The sequence below is a fragment of the Meles meles genome, chromosome 9, assembly GCF_922984935.1.
Source record: "Meles meles chromosome 9, mMelMel3.1 paternal haplotype, whole genome shotgun sequence".
Taxonomy (NCBI): Eukaryota; Metazoa; Chordata; class Mammalia; order Carnivora; family Mustelidae; genus Meles; species Meles meles.
Genome location: NC_060074.1, coordinates 19,674,672 through 19,701,906, shown reverse-complemented (window position 1 = coordinate 19,701,906; position 27,235 = coordinate 19,674,672). Strand labels below are relative to the sequence as shown.

General features: G+C 37.6%; 1 protein-coding gene across 7 annotated transcripts in view; it reads right to left on the bottom strand.

The window, feature by feature from the left end:
- PIKFYVE (phosphoinositide kinase, FYVE-type zinc finger containing) overlaps positions 1 to 27,235 on the bottom strand; it is a 79,664-nt gene that overhangs the window by 12,295 nt on the left and 40,134 nt on the right. For all 7 annotated transcript variants that reach the window (XM_046018679.1, XM_046018677.1, XM_046018678.1 and 4 more), the window contains 17 exons: positions 22,825 to 22,965; positions 22,030 to 22,156; positions 20,590 to 21,749; positions 18,750 to 18,850; positions 16,933 to 17,004; positions 16,098 to 16,269; positions 13,619 to 13,797; positions 11,843 to 11,956; positions 11,362 to 11,470; positions 11,107 to 11,261; positions 10,143 to 10,233; positions 7,332 to 7,392; positions 6,149 to 6,286; positions 4,969 to 5,089; positions 2,732 to 2,827; positions 1,193 to 1,276; positions 202 to 299 (listed from right to left, as the gene is read on the bottom strand). In XM_046018679.1, coding sequence (XP_045874635.1) covers positions 202 to 299; positions 1,193 to 1,276; positions 2,732 to 2,827; positions 4,969 to 5,089; positions 6,149 to 6,286; positions 7,332 to 7,392; positions 10,143 to 10,233; positions 11,107 to 11,261; positions 11,362 to 11,470; positions 11,843 to 11,956; positions 13,619 to 13,797; positions 16,098 to 16,269; positions 16,933 to 17,004; positions 18,750 to 18,850; positions 20,590 to 21,749; positions 22,030 to 22,156; positions 22,825 to 22,965 — 3,019 coding nt within the window. The remainder of the gene's footprint in view (positions 1 to 201; positions 300 to 1,192; positions 1,277 to 2,731; positions 2,828 to 4,968; positions 5,090 to 6,148; positions 6,287 to 7,331; positions 7,393 to 10,142; positions 10,234 to 11,106; positions 11,262 to 11,361; positions 11,471 to 11,842; positions 11,957 to 13,618; positions 13,798 to 16,097; positions 16,270 to 16,932; positions 17,005 to 18,749; positions 18,851 to 20,589; positions 21,750 to 22,029; positions 22,157 to 22,824; positions 22,966 to 27,235) is intronic.

Here is a 27,235-nt window from a genome sequence, read left to right as displayed (position 1 = left end):
ATCTAATAATGACGTAAAGATCAAGGAAAAGCAAAATATTTACAAAGGAGGACATACAAAAAATTTTTAATGCTTCTTATATCATAAAGACCAGAAGTAATAAATTCTTGCCAGCTGGCATTTTCTTATTTAATGTTTTCTTCTTCAAACCATAATTACAAATAACACTACTAATAAGTGTTCCTCTGTGTATAGTCTTACTTGGCTGTGGTTCTGCTTCTGCTGAACGGTTTGTCTGTCCTCCGCTGACCTCAGGTAATCTAATAGGGCTGCTACTCTTTGGTCTGCTATCTAAAGTACTGAACAACAACAAAAAAAAAAAACAAAAGGAAAAGTTAGCTTCATACAATTTGGACAGAAAATGATTCCTACATTAATCTACTCCCCACCTAATCCCAATCACGGTATCTGAAATCTGATTCATAATTTGTGTAAACACAGGTTTTTAACACAGAAGAAAAAGTCTTGAAGTGTCTACTGGACTTAAGAAAATGAAAGCAAAATGTTGTAAATATAAAAGTGTACAGAAAATATATGAAAGCAGAGACTTTTATATCTCCCCCAGTTCATTAGAGCTATCTTAGCACCTGTAAGTCGAACAATTACAGAAAATACCAATTTCATATTTCTCAGGCTAGTTACCATGATAATAAATAAATCCAGATCAAATTTTGTCACATTAGTGAAGGCGTAAAACCTACTTCAATAAGAACCAAAATAATAAGCATATGACAATTTCTGTCTAAATGTCTAAAATATTGAATATACCAAAAGAACTGGTGGGGGGTTTGGTTTTTTTTTTTTAAACTATTTGGGATCTTTAAGTATTATGGAAAATTCACAAATACTTTAAATTACAAACGAAGTAAAGCAGTAGGTTACTAATTTCACAAGTAACGATTTTTTTAATGAAAACAAGGAAAATTTAAAACACTGAAAGTTTAAGTCTGCAATATATACTACACTTCTATGTCATGTATCAGAAAACTGTGTCCAAAGGCCCTGTTTAAGGCCTTTTGCTATACTTGAATTTTGTTCTGTCAATTGTTTGCTAAAGTTTGAGTGCCACGATCAGTATTCTAGCAACTTTCACACTGATAATATGCTATAAAATAAAACTGAAGTATCAAAGCACGAGTGTTTAAAAAACGATACAGCCAAATGCAGTAAATTCTACTCAATCACGGATCACCTGTTTGTTGGAAGCCCTTCTTCGGCACTGCTCCGCTGAGTCGCTTTGGATAATTCCTCTAAGGCATTTCGGTATTCTTTACAACTTAGGGTAGAAATAGGTTGAAAATGTTAAACATTAAGTTTCTCCTCAAAATACATCAGATACTTTAGAATAAGTTCCACATTACAGAAATATAATCATTTTATGTGTCAATAATTAAATATATTTGAGTCAACTAATAAAAGTTATCAAGGAGAAGCTTCAAGAAGATCATCTTCACAGGTAATAATGCAAAATACAAACCAACACACCAACCAGCATCAATATCCTAAACAATGATTGTGAAAGCCTATGTATTAACATTTAGATCAAACATCTTCAGGGATAGAACAGGTAATTTAAAGAAAACAACTTCAGCTGTTACTATAATATAACAGCAGAAAAGGAACTTGAGAGTGCTTTTCTATTAAAAGGTACTGAACTTTAGGAAAAAAATCCAACTCTTGGACTAGAAGTCTGAGAGCCCTGATTTAGATAAATCAGATGTCAGGGAACAAAAGAAGCATATATTATTTTTCAAGACATTAGAAGAAAGTGACTTCTACAGGAATACTCAATTTTTCACAGTACAAAAGAAATTTTGTATTTGGTTGGCTTTCCTACCTTTCTTATCTATTAATGTAGTATGACTAAGCAATAAAGAAATAAATATTAACTTCCTAAAGGCCAAAAGGCAAAAAAAAAAAAAAAAATCACATGGACTCTCCTAAAGAAAAGAAATTCCTCATAATCCAAACAGACTCTAAACTTCATAAATGCTAAGGCATATAAATCTATCTTGTTTATTCCTATAAATCTAATGCCTACTATACCACATACTGTAGATATTCAAATATTTGTGGAATAAGCAGCCTCCTTGTAACCAATATATAAAAAGAAAAATTTACATTTCAAAGCCTTCCAACAGAAAGAATTTAATTAAACATCTTAGGTTATACTTAAACTAAGTTCTACCACTACCAAGATACTGTTGTAATTACAAAGCACTGTCTTTTTAGACATAAGATACTAATATTTTTAGAGGATGTTTTTTTAAGACACATGATAACTGCTGGCATGTAAGTGGGTTAAGACATAGGAACCGCATTACTCTAGTAAGAAAACCTTACCTGCTATGTGTGAGAAGCAGGAAGGAAATTAAGAGTACAAAAGATACTCAGATAATATGTTTTATTATATCAATAAGTAAGCGTAATAAGGAAGGGATACAATGGATATACAGTATAATAGAATGTTTAGAGGGTATAAGAATGAATAAGTAACTTGCCTAGTCGATTTAGTCAGAAGCTTGCTTAAGAATCATCCTATTGTTATTTGGGCACAGAATACACTTTCAGACCCAAAGACAACAAGCTACATGCCCAAAGAACATATATTCTTGCATATATTTAATCATCCCACCCTACTCTCTATAGAAGATCTAAAAATAAGGCCATTAACAAATATACATAAAATATAAAGATCTAATCATAGGTGAAAAAGTCCCATGAAAAATACCTGAGAGCAAAAGCAATGATGGAGCTGGGTTCCTTCTCACAAACCGCAATGGGCACCCGTTCATGTTCGTACATTAAGTAGTGTTTATCTGGATCACTGTTGAAATTTTTTAAATAAACCAGTAAGAACAAAATTAGCAGGAAATGACATATACAAACCACTAATACATTATAATAAATTTCAAGACAATTTTAAGTTAACTAAATATGGTGCAATTATAAGACTATAATTAAGTAAACCAAAAGGTATGCAGAACCTGAACCAAACAGCCAAGGAAAATGTATCAACAAAAAGTTTTGTTGTTTGTTTTTTAAGATTTTATTTATTTGACAGAGAGATCACAAGGTAGGCAGAGAGGAGGCAGAGAGAGAGAGGAGGAAACAGGCTCCTGCTGAGCAGAGAGCCTGATGCGGGGCTTGATCCCAGGACTCTGGGATCATGACCTGAGCCGAAGGCAGAGGCTTTAACCCACTGAGCCACCCAGGCGCTCCGTCAACAAAACGTTTTTAAAGGCCACTGAAAAATCGTCAGATTTAGTCTTCAAGTCAGAGGGTTCTGGATTAGTTATTCCAAACAACACTTTCCACGCTGCCAAGACTTTGAGCCATGTTCATCTCCAAAAGTATTTATAATGAACAGCAGAAGCGTGAAAGATTTTGTTCTACTATAAGCCTGAAAGATGAGTTTTCTAGAAATTGTGGAAAATGTACCATTAGTCCAACAAGAAATAATGTAACACAAATGTTCTCCTATTATCATATGGGAACTCAAAGGGGTGACCATTTTAACCCCAATCTTGATCCCCGGACTTCCACCCTCCAGCCCCTAGAGAAGCATTCATTCATCTGTGTCATAGCTACGTACTGAGCACCCACTGTACCAGAGACACAGTATTAAGAAAAACTAATACTGAGCACCTAACTTGGACAAGATGTTAACAATTCAGAGGTGGGAAAAAATAGGCATGGTAGAGTTTATAGTACCGTAGGTGTAAAGAAACAAATAACCCTACAAATAAAAACAATCACCTTTCGTGGTATGTTTCATGAGGGAAACATGAGAGCTTGTAACAAAGAGACCTAGGTTAGGGCAAGGAGCTAGGAGGAGGGTCAGAAGTTTTCCTGAGAAAAAATTCAAGGAGTTAATGACTAAAGAAGAAAATGAGGGTGTGGGCAAAGGCCATATAACAGGTGGGACAATAACCCACTCAAGAAATTATGATACTGGAGTGGGAAGCAGAGAAGACAGGGATGCTCACAGACTGTGGTATGAATCACTACATGTCCCCTCCCTGAGACTGGGAGCTCCCAAGAGCGGTGATTTTCCTTATTAATTTTGTTCTACATCCTTGGGCACCAGAGCTGGCACTCAGTAAATTTAAATACTGAGTGAAGAAATAAATACAAAAGTCAGTTAAGAACAAAGGTTCTTATTAACAAATGTCCACCTTTTGGATACACTTGAGCAGCATTTGGCTATACAGATCAACCAGTGGGGAAAAAAACAAACTCTCACGGTCAGCCTGTTCTCTTTCCAACTCAGAAAACCCCATACAAACAAGATCTCATGAAAACTTGTATGGGTCACTGTAATACATCACCACTGACAGAAAAGTACCACGTCCCATTAAGTTATTAGGTCAATAATGTCATCTTCACATACAACCAGTAGTATGTTTCTATGATTATGGGATCAATAGATGTAGCGGTATATCTTTAATATATATATGTATAAAAATAAACACATATATGTATAAACAATTATTTTCAGAATCAGTAGTCTTAAGCATTAAGCAACATTATAATGCCTTTTTTTTAAGATTTTATTTACTTATTTGACAGACAGAGAGCACAAGTAAGCAGAGAGAGATGAGGAAGCAGGCTCCCTGCTGAGCAGAGAGCCCGATGTGGGGCTTGATCCCAGGACCCTGGGATCATGACCTGAACCGAAGGCAAAGGCCTTAATCCACTGAGCCACCCAGGTGCCCCTATAATGCTTTTTTCATCCGCTCATCTACTATGTAATGATGATTAATTACTACATAGTAATTGTACAAATTACATTATACCAAAGACATCTCTTTTACTATGATGAAGTATAATTTACGATTAAAAAGTACATATACAATTAAGTAAGTATATCTAAATATGGAGAGAATAAATCTATACAAAGAGGTTTTTAAAATTAAGTGAAAATAAAACCACTCAACAACAGTCACTGACATTTATAATACTTACAAAGGAAATGGAATAGGGTTATAGCTATTTCCTGGAAGCAAATTCGCAAAGATGGCTTTCATGGTTGATTTTTCCTTCACTTGGCTGTCTGTGGATCCCAGCAAATGTCCATCAAACACATCTAGGATAAAAAATATGCTACTTACATGTTAATATTCAGAAAGAGTAAAAAGAAAAGGAAGTATAAAGTATCAACATCATTTCTTGTCATTCGTGGAACACAGACATATAAACACCATAATTACCAATTAAGGTACAAAATTTCTCATCTAGGAATAAGGACTCTTTTGGGATGAAAGAAGCAGCAATAGTGAAGAAGCATACACAGCACTGACTCCAAGAAGCACACTGCTTGTTCTACGTCTGACCCTCTCTGAAACTGGCATCATCCTATAATCAATGGCTTCTCACTGCAGGGGCAGCAGCCATGATGTAAGTACTGCCTGAGTATGCGTGCACTTAGCCACAGCTCTTCTTGTCATCACTTCAACTCAGTTATGTGCACTGTGGTCGTTACATCATAGTTTAATTGCAATTTAAAAGTTATTTTTAAAGTTTACAGTACTTAAGTAGTTACTGCTTAAACAGAAAGCATGGAAAGAGAGAAGCAAGGCAAAAATTTGCTACTAGTGAAATAAACAGTTGTTCTTGGAGAAATGGCTGCAATTTCTCTTATTTTCTTACAAGGAAATAACAAGAAAGTGTGCTTTATGGGACTCAAGAAAGTAATACCCCCCAGAAAACAGGAATCAGGGTAACATTCAGTTACTGAGATATTTATATGTCAACTAGTGCAGCTTAAGAAGTGATATAGTAAAAAGCTCTATCTAAAATAGCACTTTTTTTTTTCTTAAACTTTAGAGATAAAGATAGAGAAAAAGAGAAGCACACGTGCCTGAGAGGAAGGAGCAGCAGAGGGAGGGCAGAGACAGAATCCACAAGCAGACTCCCAGCTGAGCATGGAGCCCAATGTGGGGCTCGATCCCAGGACCCTGCGATCATGATCTGAGCCGAAACCAAGAGTCGGCCACTTAACCAAATGTGCCTTCCACGTGCCCCAATAGCACTTTTAATAAGCATAAAATTTACAAACTCTGAGAAATAAGAAAGCATCGTATCAAAGCATTTGTGGTGCTCTCCTTTTCTGGATCGAGTACAGTAAAAGTGACTTCAACTGCACCTTCAGAGCTGCTGGCTGTGTCGAGGTCAGGGGGCCCTGCCCCCAGCTGTTCAGGCATGACCTCTGGTGGAGTAGGCAACTGGAGATGGGTAGAACTGGTCGAGCTCTGACTGGACAGGGTTGTAAGGAAGCGATCCTCTAAAGAAAAACAAACTTAAGTGAATCATTTAAAAATGCTGATCCCATGTCTACCTAATAGGAATATTTTTTTTTTAATTTTTTATTTATTTGAGAGAGAGACAGAGTGAGAGAGCATGAGAGGGGAGGTCAGAGGGAGAAGCAGACTCCCCATGGAGCTGGGAGCCTGATGTGGGACTCGATCCCAGGACTCTGGGATCATGACCTGAGCTGAAGGCAGTTGCTCAATCAACTGAGCCACCCAGGTGCCCCTAGGAATGTTTTTTAAATGTCAACTCATATTTCTACTTCCTAAACCAAAGAATTTTAGCTTCCTAAAAATTATCTAGGCCCTTTTAGCACATATTTTAGAAACAGATACAAATATCCAAACAGGTTATATGATTTGATCACAGTCAGGTCTTAGTGACAACACTGTGACTGGCAACCCAAGTCTGATTCCTACCCAATATCCTTTTCCACTGGGCCATAATATCTACCTAACCACTAGTCCATTCAGTTTCACCAGGACACCATTGGGGAAAAAAATCACATACTCACTCTCAGGGGGAAAGTTCACTTAATTATAATAGAAACGCTAAGAATTATGAGTTGAGTTAGTATTCCACAAAGGCAGTCTAAGGAAATTTTCCTACAAATTTTCTAAGATGGCAAGTTATTCAATGAAATACTGTGAAAGACAACTTAGATCTAGGAAAGATTTTAGAAACATAAAAAACATAAATTAAACTTTCTAATGTTTTTGCAGTCAAACCTGCTGACTCTGGAAGAGGCAAAACAAAAATCCAATTTCCTTTTATTCTTTGCTCTTCCCCTAACAGCAGCCATCTCTATATATCATGTATTTCTATATCCTAATTTATTTTCTTGCAATATACTTTATAATAATCTTAAACTGACAGTGCTACAATACTCTACAGGTAGGAAACAAAGTCTAGAACAACTACGTCAGAAGAAATTCCCCAAATTAGCCACTGAAATGACCTACAGACTAAGAAATTTCTGTAAATCCAATAGCAAGTGATCACCAGACTCAAGCACCAACCTTTTTCTCCATTTTGAAGCCCTGGAGAAATATTTCTTGGAGCTGCATCCATCGCACTTATCTGTAGAGAAGTAAATACTTTACTCTTCAGAAACATTAAAATCACATTTTTAAAACTTTCTTAAGAATTATTAAGACACTCAGCTTTCTTGTGGGTTATAACTTTTGATTTTTATCTTATTAGAAATTAAAACTGAAAGTTTTAGAATATGCATTAATTCATTTTTTGTATTAATTCATTTAAAAATAATAAGCTCTTACAAGTTAACATAAATAACATTTTTAAATTAAAAAATAGCTATTTACCAAAAAAACTGGTCAAAGTGGCATTGTTTTACACTTTTGCGCTTTTGTAAATGCTTTAAGTATTTTGCAAATACTAATCTATTGAGCCATATTATTATGATTGAAGAGTATAAAGAAAATCTAGCCCCACACAAATATGCAATTGAAAAAGGGAAATCATGTAGGGCCCTCAAAAGGAACTTTAAAAACCCCCAGGGGTCCTTGAACTACACTTGGAAAATGTGTTCTAAAGAGTAGCTCACTTCCTAGCATTAAAGCATCTAAAAACTACTTATGATTACCCATTAAACTTAGTAATCTTTTATTATCCACTGGATAATGGGATAATATTCATTATTATCCAATATCCGGTAAGATATATTTCAAATCACTATAAACCCTGTATACAATTTGATTACAAAGTCATTTCTTAGATGGCTCTTAGAACATTCTTAGATTTGCTCGCCATACCAGAGAGACCTCCCTGGTCACCCTAAATAAAATAACTGACCTCCAGCCACTCCCCTAGCAAGACTCTCCATTTCCCTTATTTTATTTTTTTTCTTCATAGCCTTTTTCCCATTTGTTTTTTAAGTTTATTGTCCACTGGTTTATTGTCAGTGTCCACCTCATTAGATAAATGTTCCACAAGGATAGTAACTATGGCCTTTATTCAGAACGATATGTCTTAAACCTAGAACAGTGCCTGAAAGTACTCAAACACTAGTTACTGAATTAAAGTACAGGCAGTGCTACAGATTTTCACATCAACTTTCAAACCTTCAAAAAGATGATCATCTACTGAATGACTTTGTATTTTCGATTCTGTGTCTACCTATTATAATTAAAGGTCTTACACCACTAACTTTGCAGTTTCTTCAGTGAGCAAATGAAAAAGCCACTACAGCTAACACTAATGGTGTTAGCCATTGATAACCCTAGATTACTTGGCAAATACTAGTGTACAAATCATCTTAGGTAACTGACTCTTACTCTCACCTAAATTTTAAGGAAAAGTGATTCCTACACAGTTGTTTCCGAGACAAAAAAGAAGCATCAAGATCTAAGGCACTTGAATTTATAATTTTATGGAAATACTTCTCTACAGATACTATACATTTTTATAAAAAAAAAAATCTCTCAAAATCCCTCATCGTATCAGTATATTAAGCCCTTATGGGGTGCCTGGGTCACACGGTTGGTTAAGCGTCCAACTCTTGGTTTCGGCTTGGGTTGTGTTCTCAGGATCATGAGATCAAACCCCACAACGGGGTCTGTGCTCAGCGCAGAGTCTACATGAGACTGTCTCTCCCTCTCCCTCCGCCCCTGGCCCCTACATGTGTGTGCTCTCTCTCTCTCTCTCTCCCTAAAATAAAAAAATAAAATCTTTAAAAAAAAAAAAAAAAAGAATAGTAAGCCCTTATACTATACTGACATTAACAATTTTTCAGAAAACAAGGTTCATGTAATAGGCAGAATTCTAAGATGGCCCCCCAAAATCCTGCCTCCTGGTATACACAATCCCCTTTCCCAGTTAGTCAATTAAAACACTAATTTAAATACTGCTGCTGTGACACGGTTCTGCAGATATATTTAAGGTCCCAAACTGGTTAACCTTAAAATGGGGAGAGATTATCCAGGTAGTGACCTAATCACATAGGTCCTAATCACATAAGTCCTTCAAACCTGTGTCTAGAGGTCAGAGAACAGGAATTAGGAAATTACAAGCATGCATTGTTGTAAGCTTTGAAGATGAAAGGAGGCTCATGCAGGCATGCGGGCAGCCTCTAGGAGTTAAGAATGAGCTCTGGTCACCTGTCAGCAACAAAAGTGGGACCTTTGACCTCTAATCACTAGGAATTAAATTCTGCCAACACCCTGGATGAGCTTGGAAGATGACCCTGAGCCTCAGGTAAGATAACTGCCCTGGCTGAAATCATGACTTGAGTTATGTGAGACTAAGCCGAGATCTCAGCCACACTGTGCCAGACCCTGGCCCCCTGGAAAAGATAAACTTGTGTGTTAGGTCACAAAGTCTGCGGTAATTCTTGATACAATAAGACAAAACTAATACAGTTAGGAAAAGCCAACTAAATCAATGTGCAGAAGAAACCCAATACTAGGTCCCTTAAGAAAAACTTCCCGCTTAAGCACAGAGATTTAAAAAAAAAAACACACACACAAAACTACATAGTAAAATAAATTAGGACTCTATTATGTACTCAGAGCATCCCTAACTTTTCCTTTATGGCACCTACTGCCACCATGATGCACCTACTGCTATCCAGTGATGCCTACAGACAGTGGCTTTTGATAGATGTTTGAAATGAACAAACAATTTTATTTCAAGCAAGATAAAAATTAATCCAGGCCATGTCTCTTTGAAGCCTTATCACTGCAAAATGAAAGCCTCTATCTAATATTATTAAAACCACGTATTAAATTACCACTTGAAAGTGTCTTAAGTGAAATTAACTGTAATACTTATATCAATGAAAGACCAAAAATGAGAACACATTTCTTTACCTTGCTTTCTTCCCCCTGTCTCAGTCTTCCAGGACTTGGAGGAACTGAAGGTCGCTTTCTACCCTTTTCCTGCTGGAAAAGGTCCTGCAATCTATAATTAAAAGGGTTGTGGGGGGAGAACATAGTTTGTTTCTAATATCCTGAATAAGGTATACAAATTTTCTCTTTACAGTTGTGAAACCACAATAATTAGATTCTCCTATTCCAATTGCAATGGTTATTAAAATTATACATAACTTTCTTATTTCTAACCAACTAATCAAGAGCTGTGAGTGATAGGACAGTAGTTATAAAACAATAACAAGTTATTGTAAGAGACAGCATAATGTAACAAAAAAAAACAAAAAACAGGAGCTTTAGAGATGAAGAGATCTGAGCTCAAAATCCAGCTCTGACAATTAATAACTATACAGCTTGGGGAAATGCCTTAGTCTTTAGAGATTCTGTAAAATGGAAACAGTATATACACTGTAGGATTCACAAGACCAAAACGTCCATCTAGGCCTTACTCACTGCCTAGCATAATGCAGATGCTCCATAAATAAATGCTATAATAATTCAATTGAACTTTTAAATAAGCATCAGAGGGAAATATTTCCCCCAATAAAAATTTACATAAAGGTCTAAGATACACATAATAATATATTTGAAAGTTCGGGCCTAAAAACCAATAATCACTCCACAGAATATTAATTAAGGTATATTATATCCAATAAGCGCACACACTCCTAAGTATCTGAAACAGCACTGAATGCTACTCTCATCTGTTTTTTATCTTTACAAACTACCTGAAGATTAGCATATATGTTTTAAATGATGAAGGGGAGGTGTTGACAGAAAAATAAAAACTTCTACAACTTGAGAATTAAATGTAGCATCACAATAAAGGCCTTTAAATTAAAAACATCATGGCAGAGCAAATTTTGCAAAAACATTCAGAAAAGCACCAGACTGTGAAGCATACCTGTTATTCCAAGCTTGCAGCACTTCGCAGAGACTTTGCTTCTTGGCGATGAGGGACTCGAAGACAGACTGCAGCTGCTGGGGGGTGTCCACTGAAGAAGACATGAGCCTCGCCTGCATCTTCTCGATCCAGTTCTTGAACTCGCCTTCTTCCATCTACAAGGAAAGAAACAATTCCAGCCGTCTGAGACACACCTCTAAAGAAACTTCTGATAAGTTTTTTAACTTTTGAGCTTCTGTCAAAGAAATGAATGACCTCTTTCTGTGCAAAGATATCTTCCATTTTTTCTTCTCTTGTTTTGCTAAATGTATCCGTTTTCAAAGATGCAAGTCGTTCATCAACAGCAAGATACACCTGTGAAACTCTAATAAAAACATAAACGTTAAACACCTTAGAAAAGTTGGAATTAAATTTTCTAATCTCACATAGAAAAACAACAACAAAACCTTTTATTTTATTGAATTAAGCATCATACATAATTTTGCTACACAAAAAAGACCTAAGAGGATGTACATCAAAGTTTCAACAGCTGTTATGTCTAAGAGGGTTTGACTTTTTTATACTTTTATGCAGTCTACACTTTTTTTTACATCGGACATATATAACATATATTCAGAAAAATATTTATGTTTTCAAAGAAAGCTAAATGAACAAACCTGATATTTTAAAATATGTGTATATTAGAGACAGATGTCTATATACACAAAAACAGATGATCAAAGAAAGTACAACTTACTTTTGAAAGAAGTCCTTCAGGTCCTGAAGAAGGGACACTTTTAATGGGGCCTGACGTTTAATGAATATTTTGGGGAGTGGAACACATACTTCAAGAAGCCGAATGGGAGAATAACTGAGAGAAAAAAAATACAAACAACAGTAGAAAAGTAAAAAATATTTTAATCTCTTGAGTAGAGATAAACCTAAATTCTATGAGGCACAAGACAAAGTTTCTATAATACAGCATTTTGAACCAATTATAAAAATACTGAAGACATCATTCAACCATTATAAATATCCTCCTCAATTCTGGAAGGGTCCTGTTTGTTTCTTCACTGTACTGTGACCTCATCATGTATCGCCTAAAGCACAAATGGGATAGAAACCTTTATGCAGGTGAGGAACCCCTTCCTACAGTTCGTATAGAAGCAGGTCACCTTCCCAGCTCCTGAGGATTCCTCGTGAACCTTTCATCCTCCTGAGTCCCTTAGGATACTTTCTACTCGTGAGTTTCTGTCGTCTAACAAATCTATCACCCATCCAGGCGGTAGATTCATGTTTAAAGCTCTTGCTTTCAAAAGGAAATAAGCTCTAAGTATCAGTATTTCTGAAGTCCTGTTTTATGTCAGATGTTGTTTTAGGTGCTGAGGATATAGCACTAAACAAGGGCCAGAATTACTGCCCTGGTGATTCAGGAACAAGGAGACTCGGGCAATAAACAAAACAGAGTTCAAATATCAATTATATCAGACAGTAAGCGCTCTAGAGAAAACTAAAGTAAGCAAGGGAAGTAAGCAGGGAGTGCTAGGCGTGAGGAGTCAGGGCAGGAGCAATAGAAACAAAGACCCACAGGACGGTCAGAAAAGCAGGCAGATAGCTGGGGAGCAGAGGGGCGGATCAGGGAGGGAAAATCAAGTACAAGGCTCCCAGGCAAAATCCTACCCGATATAAAGGAGGCTGCAGTGAAAGGACAGGTGTTAAGTGAGGGGACAGGCACAGGAGGTGAGAATAGAGAGGTACTGAGCAGCCAGAGCTTGTAGGAGCTCACAGGCCCATAAACGGGCTCACTGAAACGGACACCCATGGAAGGGTTTGCAGCAGAGGAGTGGCCTGAGCTGACTTTCACTTAACAGAATCACCCTGACTACTGTGTTGAGATCAGACTGCAGGAGGCAAGCCAAAGGACAACTGAGTGAGCCCACCGCAATACTCTAGGGAAAGTCAACAGAGGCCCAGCCGAGAGTGGGAGTGGTGGAGATGGTCAGAGGCATTCATATTCTGGATATATTTTGAAGGCAGAGCCTGAGGCTTTCTCAAATCATGTAAATCACAGCGTACCCATTCTGCAAACTCGTGATTTTAGCTCTATCTGGAATATCCAGTTAACTTTAAGCTAGTTAATGTCTTAACAAATGCTTACAGAAAACAGTAGTTAAGATTAACACCTGTAACAGCAGAGCTACTAGTTCCGATCAGGACTTCATCACTTGCTAGCTCTCTCAGTGACCGACAAGCTCGAAAGTGAGGTAATCATCATACCTCTTTCTTCTCTGTATCGTTCCAATTTTAGTATATGTGCTGCCGAAGCGAGCACTCATACCCACTGCTTAAATTAAGGATGAAGTAAAGTGACAACACTGAAAGCTCTTCGCACAGAGGACGACCCTCCACATCTGCAGTGGCAGGGGTGGGGAACAACACACACCACAAAGTAATTCAATCCAGTTACAGAAGAAATGTCACAAAGCCTTCTAGGGAGTATGTGACTGTGTGTAAGGTCACTCTGGCTTCTTACCTGAAAGATGCCACCATCTGATTATAGGAGAAATACTGGTGATAATCATGATGGATGGAGTGACCACATGGCTCAGCATTGGCTCTGCGAGTGTACTGGTGCCCATAAAACCTAAGTTCAAGGTATTTTGCAAATGACATGGACCAGGACTCATTGGAAAGAGCAACAACTGGTGTTACCTGAAATTCATATAAATCATTTGTTATATAACCACATACTGAGAATCTTTTTTAAAAAATAATTTATTTTCTTTTCTACTACAAATCTCATATATTCTGAATGAAGAAAACTGGAAAAAGAAAGAAATGTTTGTAAGTGGCCAGAGTTAGGGATGGCTCAGGGAGCGGTATCACTGTTGATCCCACCCCACCAGCATCAATATGCTAGTACATTTACTTTCTATGTATGCTTATGTATATTTATATGTATGTATATATGTCCACATATATGTAAATGAATACATAGGAGGTACCTAGTCAGTGTATTTGTAAATAAAAAGCCCTTCCTATAATTAGTCTCATAGTCTTGTGTTATTTTAACTTAGCAATGTCTCCTAAGTATTTTCCCACATAAGATACTCTCATACAACTTGATTTTTAATAGCCATAGAGTATCCCATTATATGGACGTATCTAACCAATCCTTACTGATGTGCATTCAAGACGTAAAATTACAAGTTTTTCTCTATTCTAATGATGCTCTGATGAACTTTCTTGTGTGTGTGTGTGTGTGTATAATTACTTACAAATATCCACAATTATTTCCTTGGAATAAATTAAGGAAAGTAGGAATTGGTAGGCCAAAGAGCATGAACATTTATGCAGTCTTTGATACTTTTTGCCACATGGTCTTCTATAACTGGGGCACTGGGAAGTGCCTGGGTGGCTCAATGGGTTGTGTCTGCCTTCGGCTCAGCTCAATCCTGGGATGGAGTCCCATGTGAGGCTCCCTGCTCAGTTGGGAGTATGCTTCGCCCTCTTCCTCTGCCCCAACTCCCCACCCCCACCACTTGCATTCCCTCTCTCTCTCAAGTAAATAAAATCTTAAAGGAAAAAAAACTGGTGTATTCATTTACACAATCTCCAACAATATCTGAGAATATCAATTTCCCCACTTTCTTACCAATCTCAGGAATTATAAACCTTAAATGTAATTTCTTAAAAAACAAAACAAAATAAAACTACACTTACTGGTTTTCTTAACACTTCTCCGACCTGAGCAAAATCTATTTGCACAATCTACTGGCCATTTCTGTTAAATTGCTTTGTTATGCCTTTTACCCTTTTTCTATTATCATGCCTCACAGAAATGTAATACTAAGTATATTACTAGTTGGTCATATTGTAAGTTTTTTGACACATGGAAGTTTTTTTCATTTTTGTGTAACAAAAACTGTTTGCCTTTTCCTTTCTAACATTACCCCAAAGGCAAAAGTCTTGTTTTAAAATAAAGTACATACACCAAGGCATGTAAGATATACAAATCTAACTTAAGTTATTCATTTAATTCACTACTCGATCTACAGAAGTTCATATATATCCACAACAAAATATTACTCGCTGTCTAAAAGGAACAAAAGGCCTATAAGAACAAGTATAAAAAGACAGATAATTACAAGAAATGATTTCATGGCTGTGTGCTTGCTACTGCAGAATGAACAGACTTTGATTTTACATTCCTCAACCACTGACATTGACATAGGCCACACTATTATTTTATCTGTAATTCTCATATTTGCCTTCCAAAAGCACACTCCAAAATAAGCAAATGAAGTTACTAAACTTGGCATACGTTCACTGCAAACAATTTGGATAAAAAGTAAGTATTAAAGGCATAATATTGTCACCAAGTATTTCCTCCAGAGTGAAAAAAAAAAAAAGTACACACAAGAAATAAAACACATGGTCTTTTTCTCAAAAGATCAAATTTTTAAATTTAATATTTTCATGTGTGTGTTCCAAAATTCATTGTTTATGCACCACACCCAGTGCTCCATGCAATGCGTGCCCTCAAGAGCTCAATTTAAACATAGTCTCAGCTTTATCTCTTAATATAGGAATGTCAATATAGGCTCAAATAGACACAAACATCCTAGAGCGCTATCATTGTGCTACAAGTCTGTCTCCCCCACTAAAGCACAGGAGCCATGCCCCGGCCCTCACATAGTCCCCAGCACACAGACCGTGCTAAATAAGTATGTCTGCTGAATAAATAAACATAACTGAAAATTGTCGAGATATAATCTCTGTAATTTTACTGAACAAGGTATCTGTATGTTACCTAATGACTGGTCAATTCTAAAATGGAAACTTCAAGAAATAAACACTAAATGCAACACCCAGCCCTGGAAGGTAAAATATAGAAGAGCCCAATGACGAATAAATCCAAAATAACACAGACCACCCCCTCCCAAAAGAACTATACAAATAAAGAAATAAATGATGTTGTATGAAATACTATAGCAACAGGGCACATTTACCTGTTTGCAGATTCTGCACCAGGAATAGGTGAGAATTGTATGTTGATATCCAGGCACTGGAGAATCCAACTCCTTCAGGATTATCTGCACACAGCCTTGGCCATGGACAAAGCGCCGAATATGATGCACCATGGGGGTATCACAGAACATGCTAGGACACTGGTAAGAAGGCCTTTGACCAAAAGAAAGTCCTCACATTAACCATGAAACCAGAAGCAATGTAGAATGAATACTGGCTAATTAGAACCACTGTCCAGAAATTATTTTCTCTAGAGCAATATTGATGACCCGTGGATGATCAGAGCAGGGTATCACCCACATTGCTCGGAGCCTATAGCTGAGCATCCTGTCTTCTCCTACAGCTCAGTGACAGTTTCCACTTATTGAGCACCTTCTATTTGCTTAGCATTTTGAAAACCTCAATTCATTCTACCTATGGAAATCCATGATACTTCAGGAGCTTGTTATTCCCTGTATAGGGGGATGGTAAAAATTACTCTTTATCATGTAAATGGCCTGTGATAGCACTAAGACTTAAACCAAGGTCTAGCTGATCTCTATGCTTCTCCTGCCTCTCATTTCAATCACTGTAAAGACGGACATCCTTTAAAAAAGCCTTAGGGATCGCAGCATAATTAGACACTCAAAGATCTGAAACATGAACTAGATAAGACATTCCAGGGTTGAATATGAAATTACTTTGTATGGTATAGTCTGATATGTGGTATTATAGAAGGGCCACATAATACTCCAACTCAGGCTCATGTTTTAGGTTGAAATTCTGGGCATCAGAAAAGCATACATGGACATACATAAGGAGAAAATTTGTTCTTACCTGAAACAGTATCTCTCTAAAAATATTCCTAATGTAAGATCATTCTTTCCATAAAATTCCATCGTTACAATCCTAGAAGAAGACAACATTTCTTAGGAACATGTATGTCATAAGAACCACAGCCAAGACACTTCATGAGACCACAAACTGACTACCTGTTAGATATGCCTACAATGTAGTATATTAAAGTTGGCAATATTCTGCTGTTCTTATAGAACAGAGTTAACTTCATCAGATAAAACAGTTTTGGACTAGCCACAATGTATCTCCTTACCCACTCCCAGTCCATTAGTATCTTATCAAACTACATCAGGATGTATAAACAATAATAAAAAATTACTGAAACAGATGTGAGCCAGGAAGTTTCCTTTACAAAGCCGTTATGTCCTATCGCCATAAAACAGAACTCCTATCTCCTGTCCTCTGGTCCACACCTTTACTGAGCATGGAGAACAGCAGCTCATATCCTTCCAGGAGAGCCAATTCCTGACGTTATGCCTAACTTATGAATGCCCACAAATAAGAGAATTTGGCTATATACAGCACTGTTAAATTATTCGAGCCTTGACCTAAAGAGTCCATAAATTCCCACAGAAAACTCCTGTGGGTTCCTCAGCCCCAAGTCAGTCTGCTAGAGCTACACAGACACTAGAAGAATGATCTCACTGGTAGGAATAAAGTGATTCTAGAGTCCAAAATTAAAATACACAACACATTTTATCACAGAAACAGTGTTCCAGGAACAAGTTTTTAAAATTAAAGTATATAGTACTTTTGGTTAGTTAGTTTTGTTTTTTTTTTTAAGATTTTATTTATTTAACATAGAGAGAGAGATCACAAGCAGGCAGAGAGGCAGGGAGATGGGGTGGGGGGGTAGGCTCCCTGCTGAGCAGAGAGCCTGATGTGGGGCTCGATCCCAGGACCCTGAAAGCATGACCTGAGTCACAGACAGAAAAGTATATAGTACTTCTAAAACTAAAGATAAACTATGTAATAAGCAGTCTTTGGTGACTATTATATCATTTTAAACAAATAGTTCATAACACTATAAGATGTTTTTCTATCAGTGTACTTATAATTAAGTTTTAGAATAAAACCCATTAATAAGGCCAAAGATTCACTACTTTTATGAAAATGATGCCTCACAGAAAACCTGCATAAATTGTACATTATCGTCACAATGCTTAAAATTAGGTTTTAGAGGGGTGCCTGGCTGGCTCAGTTGGAGGAGTATTCAACTTCTTGTCTTTGGGGTTGTAAGTTCGAGCCCCATGTTGGGTGTTGAGAGTACTTAAAAATTAAAAAAAATAAAATAAATTTTTTTTTAAAGCAAACTAGCTTTTATGTATCAACTTTCTCAATTTTTTTAAAATATTTTATTTATTTGACAGAGAGAAATCACAACTAGGCAGAGAGGCAGGCAGAGAGAGAGGAGGAAGCAGGCTCCCTGCGGAGCAGAGAGCCCAATGCGGGGTTCAATCCCAAGACTCTGGGATCATGACCTGAGCCAAAGGCAGAGGCTTTAACCCACTGAGCCACCCAGGCGCCCCAACTTTCTCATTTTTATACATACGAATTTTCTTCCACCCCTCACATCCTTTTACTCTCTTACTCAAGATACTTCTCATTTACTCCTTACCCATGGACAAATACAAATTCCATATTTCATTCACAAGTTTAAAAGTTCTATCAATTCGTATACGACCAGCAGCATGCCATGTACCTAAAAACAGATTCTGATGGCTGAAATGTGTTTTTAAGTTGTGGAATTCTGTTGTTAAATACAGTGCAACAGGGCAAGAGGAAAAGACTCCTACCAAGGACTGACGCAGGCACTGGGCGCGTTGCTGGACTGGGCCGAAGAGCTGCTGAAGAGCACGCACAGTCTCTGGTGGTTCCCGGGGTTCAGGCAGTCCACCTACAGGAGAAGGAGCGGATGAGCACCCAGAAGCCGCCCCGTGCTCCAACCCCCAGGCGTGCTCCTAATGCCCAACCTATGTCCCTCGATTTGCCTCCCATCATCGCTGTGAGCATGCCAGTGAAGACTGAAAACTGCCAGGAACTAAATGAGGAAGAGGAGCAGTTCATTTTTGAGACACAACAATCCAAAAAGTTTAAATTAATTTAAAAATACAAACAGATGTCTAAATAGCTTGTTTTCCTAAATACTCTTTATTACTTACAAAACCGCATTAAATTACTTAGGAAGTAAATAGTTAATGAACTAGATCCATATGAAACAATCAGTTCAGATCGTAAAGTACAAATAAGTAAATCCCTGAGCATGTGGATTTCTCAGATTGCTGTTGCTGGATACAACAGCAATCTGAGAAATCCACATGCTCAGGGATTTACTTATTTGTACTTTATATCTGTTCTCGGTCATTACAAAGGCAACATTTGCTCTCTGCTGAAAATAGAACAGTACAGAGGTAAATGAAGAAGCTCTCCTCCTTTGATGCTACCCCACCTCCCAGAATGGTAACTTTGACCCTGTGGTTAAAAACCATGCATTCTCTTTGTGAGTTCACGTGCATTTATACACAAAAACATCCACATAAGAATACACAGGTGATTTTGTTTTTCTAAGAATGAGAGGATGCTACATACAATACTACTTGTTTTTTTAACACTTGAAAATATATCTATCATGGGCTCTATCTGGGTGATTCAATGAGATCTAACTCATCCTTTTACTGCAAACAACTAGAAACAAGGCTTCAACAAATCTCCTTGTACATATATTCCTATAAAATGTAAGCATTCCTATATAAAATGCTTACTTATTTCAGCAGAATAGGTTATAAAAGACTGGAATCCTGGACCATAGGTATATACATGTACATGGAAATAAAAATGGGTCTCCTATCACTTTCTATAAATTTACACAAATGTATATAAACACCAATTTATATACAATTTATTATAGGTTTTTTCCACACCACATTAACCATGACTCTTATCACTTTCCTTTTTTGCCAGTCTCACAAACACTAGTGTACCATACAGAAAACGGTGTCCCATTATTACTTAGTACTTCCCCAACTCTGGGTGAAATTAGGCAACTTTTTATGTTCTATTAAACAATTTCATATCCTGATTTAGAGATGGATTTTTTCATTAGTTTTATTACAAACACTACCAATAATGTGTCCATAAGCAAATCTTCCTTAATTTCCCCTCAATTTGTGTTTAGAAAGAATAAGGGCACTATCATCGTTAAATAACGTGAAGTGTTTTATGCTAAATAAATACGTCTGACATTTTCTAAAACACATCCATTTTGGGCAGGAACCTTCTGTCTTGCTCCCTTTCACAAGCTTATTAAAAGGATCAAGGGAGCATCACACCACACCCAAGTCAGCCTGCCACAGATCTTACCTAGCTCCACCCTTCCCCCTACCACAAAGCTCTTCCCATACTTGACTGCGAGCTCAGCGTGAAAAGTTCAAAACCCAGTTTCATTACTTGATACTCCTACTTCATATTTAAAGCAATACATAAGCCAGCAGACTCAAGGCAACAACAACAAAAAAAAGGTACAGGAAGAAATATTTACTAAATCTGCAATCTGTCATATTCGTGTGTTTTTTTTTTTAAACATGCCACAGCACAGTTTTTCAACAGGTTCTAAACGTGCACCCGAAGTGGCCTCACCTTTGTCGACCACACCGCATCATTCGGAATCAACCCCTTCTCTTCATCACACTCAATTTTGCTTCCTGATCGGCCGCTTGCTGTACCAGGTACTTCCTTTGAATAAGCAAAAGGGTCTGCATTTTTTTGCTGAATTCTTCCTCCTCTGGCCCGGTAATCAGCCAGCATTCTACCCAAACTCTGGCTATCCCCAAGATGCTCAGCAATTCTGGTGCTCACTAGCTCGTGTGAGGGCAAGACTTGAATAGACTTGGCCTGAATGCTCCCATTCATGCCCTGAAGGCCGGACAGATCCCTGAGCAGCTGCTTCTTTCGTCTGCTCTCCATTTCTTTGAACTCTTTATTGAGGAGAGGAGACCAGTACACCTGTTCGGCAAAATAATCTCGGGTAGAGCATCTCATCCCCTTTTCAGTCAGAAGGAAGGGCTCCCGGAATGTGATTACTGGGGAGATACAGAGGATCACGTCTTTCAATTCCTGTTTAAAGGCCAAAGAATAAGTCTTTCGTTTATCTTCAGAAGAGGTGACCTCCTCGGTTACATACAATCCAGTGTCATCCTGTAAAGGGTCTCTAAAGGTTCTTATCTGGCTTTTGGGATCCTGTAGCTCATCCGCGTGCTGCAAGGGCTCTGGCTGCTCCATGCCCAGGGCATCCTGCGGGTCGTCCACGTGGAGCGGCAACAGTGACTCCGGGACCGATGGAAAGAGAGCACAGGGTATACCTGCTGCGCAAGTCGTCGTGGCATATTCTTGATGCTTCAAAGAGGCAAGATCCTGGGTCACGCTTTTATTTTCCTGGTCACCCTTCTCAAACACAGTCCTCGATTCTAGCAAACTGCCATCCTCGGAGGGCAGAAGCTCTGCAGGGAAGTCAGGCTCCCGGGTGAGGGGACTTCCGCTGAATGGCTCCTGTGCAGTCCCTTCATCCTCCTGCCCCTCGATCAGAGAATGGAAGGAAGGGTTCTGTGTTAACGTAGGAGGCATAGCAAACTCATCCATGAGGAAGGAGATTTCTAGTTGAGAATGGTAAGCTACACAGATCATAAATATTAGGATTTCCTTAACTCGAGCCAGCTCATAATCAGAGCCTCCTCTAAGCTTGATTGTGCAACCCAGATGCTGTGGACAGCCTTCAAAAAACATCAGTGTTTTGGTTTGCTCTACAAATAAACATAAAAAGTTTAAGAAGACTTAGGTGGCAATCCGTTAAGACCAGACAGAATTAATTCATTATCCTAACCTTTATGAGAGAAAAACCTCTAAGTAGGACCACAGTTGCCAATACTCATCTAACCACTGCTCACAGATACTAGCATTATAACTAGTTATTATTAACAGATAGTAGATATTAGTAGGACAAAGTAAACACTGTAGTACTAATGAGTTTACTCATTTCTCTTATCCTCGATCTCAGGTGAATCTATGCTAAAGATCACTCACCACTAGGTAACTGAAACATCTGCATATAAAATTTGTGACAGGTGCCCAGGTGGGGTTTTGTAAGCAGCTGGTCCATCGACATTACTAAATCACCTTGGGTCATCCGACTGATTCGTTCTAAAACTTGCTAGAACACAGAAAAACATTATATTACAAAATTAGAGAAAAATAAAATTCTTGGTAAATTTTTTTCTGGAAAATTAATATTAAAAAATAAACCTCATCATTTCCTTAATTTTAATTACACAATTAAATTATATAATTTCCTTAATTTTAACTATATAACAATTCTTTTGGTTCCAGATTAGACTACAAGTAGTTGCCTAGCGATCAATATGTACCCACGAAAACAAACCAGATTCATATTAATAACATATAAAAGGTATTTAAGCATCATGTATTGGCACAGAATACTGAGGGGGAGAGGGGGAAAACTTTCTAGAATTGCCCTCTATTCTGAAGAGGGTAACTTTCCAAGAGAGAAAATTTTCTACTTATTCAATTCCCTGAAAAAAATGAAAGCTCAACAAGGACTACTTATTAACTAATGTCTATTATACCTTTGGTCTTGTAAATAACTATAATGAGCGCTATATAATTAATTACACTTTCTTCCAGCCTGAGGTTCTCCAGTCTTAAATAATGAAATGGCTATTGTGTCTACTGTCCTACTTTCAATATACGGAATAGCAAATAGATAATCAAAGATCCCTGCATATCAATCATGCATACATACAAATTTAAAAACTGAGATTTTAAAAAATGATATAAAAATAGAAAAATAAGAACACTCACTGATTTTACATTAATGACCAAAGTAATGCCATGTTCTAGTAACATGTCTTGGGCAATCCGAGATACTGTTTTTTCAACTAGAACCAATGTGGGTCGAACATCAACTATTCGCTGAACATAATTCTTCAAGAATTCCCTTTCCTGAGGGAAAAAAACAATCAAAACTATTACAGCTGGTACAATTCAAGATCTAGAGATATTAAAATATCAGGATAGTTTGACAATTAATATAATCTAAGCCTAAATTCTCTTCACCCATAAATAAGTCCAGAAGCAAGTCACTTCAAACAAAATCTACAGTATTATTCATAATTCTAAACTGTTGGCTATGCTAAAAAGAATTTCGGGGAAACTTTATTTTCTGACTTACTAATCATACTTTGATTTTCAGTTCTTAGTAACTTGTACTATGAAAGTCAAGAATCTAATTAGCTTGCTCTTGGATGTTAAAAAAATAATAATAATAAAAATAAATTTTAAAAAATCTAACAGCCCGACTCCCCAATGAAAGCAATTTCTACTTTTTTTAATTATAGAGTCCCAATTATGTTCTGAAAGTAACCAGAGTAGCTCTTCTTTGGCTATCTCAATAAATAACTCTAACGATGCTATTTCAGCTTCCTCCTCATCTCAATTCTCCCAGAGTATGATCATATTCTACTCAGAACAGCCAGAGTTAAAGATCTAAAACACAAAGCTTAATACAATTGCTTGACAAAGGTTTATTTTCAAAGCAAATAAACTGTTAAGTAATGACCAGAATTAAAATAATACAAATCAGGGGGCGCCTGGGTGGCTCAGTTGGTTAAGCAACTGCCTTTGGCTCAGGTCATGATCCTGGAGTCCCGGTTCAGGTCTGCATCAGGCTCTCTGCTCAGCAGGGAGTCTGTGCCTCCCTCTGACCTTCCCCTTCTCGTGCTCTCTCTCTCGTTCTCTCTCAAATAAATAAGTAAAATCTTAAACAAACAAAAATACAAATCACGAACTTTTTCATAAAATTTCTGGGCTCCACACAGGAGGACACCTGAATGTGTGAGCACGTCTGTCACTTCTGCTCCACACACCCAAAGTGTGTTCTGGGCAAGTCTGTATTCACGGCGAGAGTCACAAGCAGCGGATGAGCCTATGAACCTGCCAGGATGGAGTGTATTTCTACCTTTCCCTGTTTTATTGACAAAAACTGGACATTTTCAAAATCTCCCATTATTAACAAAATAGATTTTTTCCCTTGAAATGTGTTAATTTCCTACTCTACCTATTACATGGTAACTGAACAGCATTTTATTTTATTTTAAAATGTTTTATTTATTTATTTGACAGGGAGCTAAACAGCACAAGTAGGCGGAGTGGCAGGCAGAGGGAGAGGGATAGGAAGGCTCTCCACTGAGCAGGAGCCCAATGCAGGGCTCTATCACAGAACCCTGGGATCATGAGCTGAGCCAAAAGCAGCTACCCAACCGACCGGCCACCCAGGTGCCCCCTAACAGTATTTTAAATGTTATTTTTGCAGCTTCAAAAGTATACCTAGAAGACGTTGATTTTTTTTTTTTTTTTTAATCTCTGGGCTTTGGCACAGGAATGGCAAATATACTTCCTCTCAGTCACAACTATAAACAACTGCCATGATTGAACACGACGAAGCACCCTGTTCCAAAGGAAGCCTGGTCCAGGCCCAGCAAGGAAAGGATATCAGGGAGTAGGCCATGAGCCCAGAACAGGGCAGGGGCAGACCAACAGCCCGAGCAGGGTCAGCTTTGTGAAGACTCTGTGAAGACACCGGCTACTTATCTCCTTGCCCTTTGCTTCTCCTTCTCCTGATTCCAGGCAAACTTTGTTTATTGTGCTTTGCTTTACTGTGCTTTGCAGATACTGCATTTCTTACAAACTTGAAGGTCTGTGGCAACCCTGTGTCAAACAGGTCCACTGGCACCATTTTTCCAGCAGCACTTGCTCACTTCATATCTGCATCACATTTTGGTAATTCTCATAGTTTTTTACACTTTTCCATTATTATTATATTTGTTATGGTAATCTGTAATCAGTGATTATGAACAGCCCCCTGAAAGCTTAGATGATGGCTAGCACTTCTTAGCAATAAAGTAGTTCTAAATTAAGGTGTGTGTGTGTGTGTGTATACACACACACACATATATATATGTATAATTCCATTTGCATACTTATTGGACTACAGTACAGCGTTACCATAACTTTTATATGCATCAGGAGACAAAACAAATCATTTGATGAACTTTATAGCAATACTAGCTTTCTGCAGTGGTCTGGAACCAAACCCGCAATCTCTGAGGTATGCCTGTGTTTACCAAAATTTCTGCTGCTGCTTTGGTTATTCCACACTGAGTGGACAAAAAAGAGAGACAGAGAGAGAGAGAACTCAAATCAGCTGATACTTTCTATCAATTCAAACTAAAAACTTTCATAGGGCAGGTGTTTAAGGTTTAAAAAACTATGTCTCAAAGCACAAACAATATATTTTACCTTATAGCAAATTAAATCATGTTTCTTAAACACATGTTTGCCCAGAGCACATTTCTCTAGCACAGACTTCAGTCAGCTAACCCAATTGCAAGAATGGAGTTACAATAGAGTAGATAAATTTAAATATACTTTTCTGTAAACACTAACCTGTGGATTTCAGTTATCTAGTTCATCCAATACATATTCATACATTTTATACATTCATACATACATACATTTTAACATTTAACATTAACATTTAACATTTTTGTTAATGTTATGTATGTATGAATGTATGTATGTATGTATGTATGAATACATATTCATACATTTTATACATTCATACATACATACATTTTAACATTTAACATTAACATTTTAACATTTAAAATTAACATTTAACATTAAGTCATTCATACATTTTAACAAATCCATTCAGGATAAGCCTTACAATCAACACAGTTGTGATCTAATCCTATAAAAGTCTTCCAATGATACCTTCAGTGAGATCAAGAAAACTCCCAGCATCAAAAAAATCTGAGGGGCGCCTGGGTGGCTCAGTGGGTTAAAGCCTCTGCCTTCGGCTCAGGTCATGATCCCAGGGTTCTGGGATCGAGCCCCACATCAGGCTCTCTGCTCTGCAGACAGCCTGCTTCCTCCTCTCTCTCTCTCTCTGCCTGCCTCTCTGCCTACTTGTGATCTTTGCTGTCAAATAAATAAATAAAATCTTAAAAAAAAAAAAAATCTGAGACTCCAAGAACAATAATTTTGTTTTTCCCTATTCCTTATATCAATTCACCACTGAGAAGTCATGGCAAATCAGAGCTATCAGGGATGGTAATGATCTAGTCGAAACCTGATTTTTGTTATATATAGCTGAATTCTAAGAGGAAAAACTCCAAGTAACAAAGCAGAATTCCAAAAAACCACAAATAAGTTTCTTCTTTTGCTTTTCTATGAATTCAGTACAAAAGTGACTGCTCCTACCACTCTCAGAAAATTGTACCTTTCACCTATGGATATTCAAGTAATGCTTTTCCTAAATATTTTTGGAACTGAATATAAGTGTTTCCGCTATAACATGATAAACACATTCCTGAAAACCTCCCATTTTGAACAACTGCAAATGAAAATGCATAGCATTCACAGGAGAAAAGGAATTGGGGCAAAAAACTTTTTAAACCAATGCAACTTCATATCCAGCCCACTAGCAAAAATAAAAGTCAGTACCCTGCGATGAACTTGGACAGCCCACACGGGTGGCTCAGCACAGCTGGAGGCTGCCTCAAGGGAATTTAAAATGTACAAAAGCAACTACAACGGTACAACCGGAAATGGAGCTCTGAGCCGTGGGGCCACTAAGAGCCATCCAGGAAGGAAGGGCCAGGGCTGCAACTCCCTGGGGTGAGAGCACTTTCAGCAGAAAAGCACTTTTAGTTTCTTAAAACAGAGCCAAAAGGGTTCCAGCCTGTGTAGCAGCTGAGCTGAAGCTGAGGATTAGAATCCTCCGCAGCTCTTCTGGGTTCCTTAGTTAAGAAAAATCATACAGAAACACAATTTCCATCGGATGTTACTCCCCTTAACCAACCATGTAAAAGGTAACTGGCAGTCCAGAAACATGTGTTTTAGTAGGACAGACTCTATTAAAAACTAGGTATTGCCACTGGGGATCTGCTAAGTTAGAAAAATCCTTAAAGTAAATCAATAATCCAAGTGGGCAGAGAGGCCAGAATTTAGAGTTTCCCTTTTTCTTCCATATATTCCCCAAAAGTCGTACGTTCCCTTTAACAACTCTGAAACTCTAAAATGAGGAATGACAGAGGTTTTGATAAGCTTCCAAATACATAAAAGATGTCTTTTATAATAATTTTTTAAGTGAAACAAAGCGATCAAGTCTCTTTCCCTGCCAAATACAACCAGCTGGAATGAGTTACGA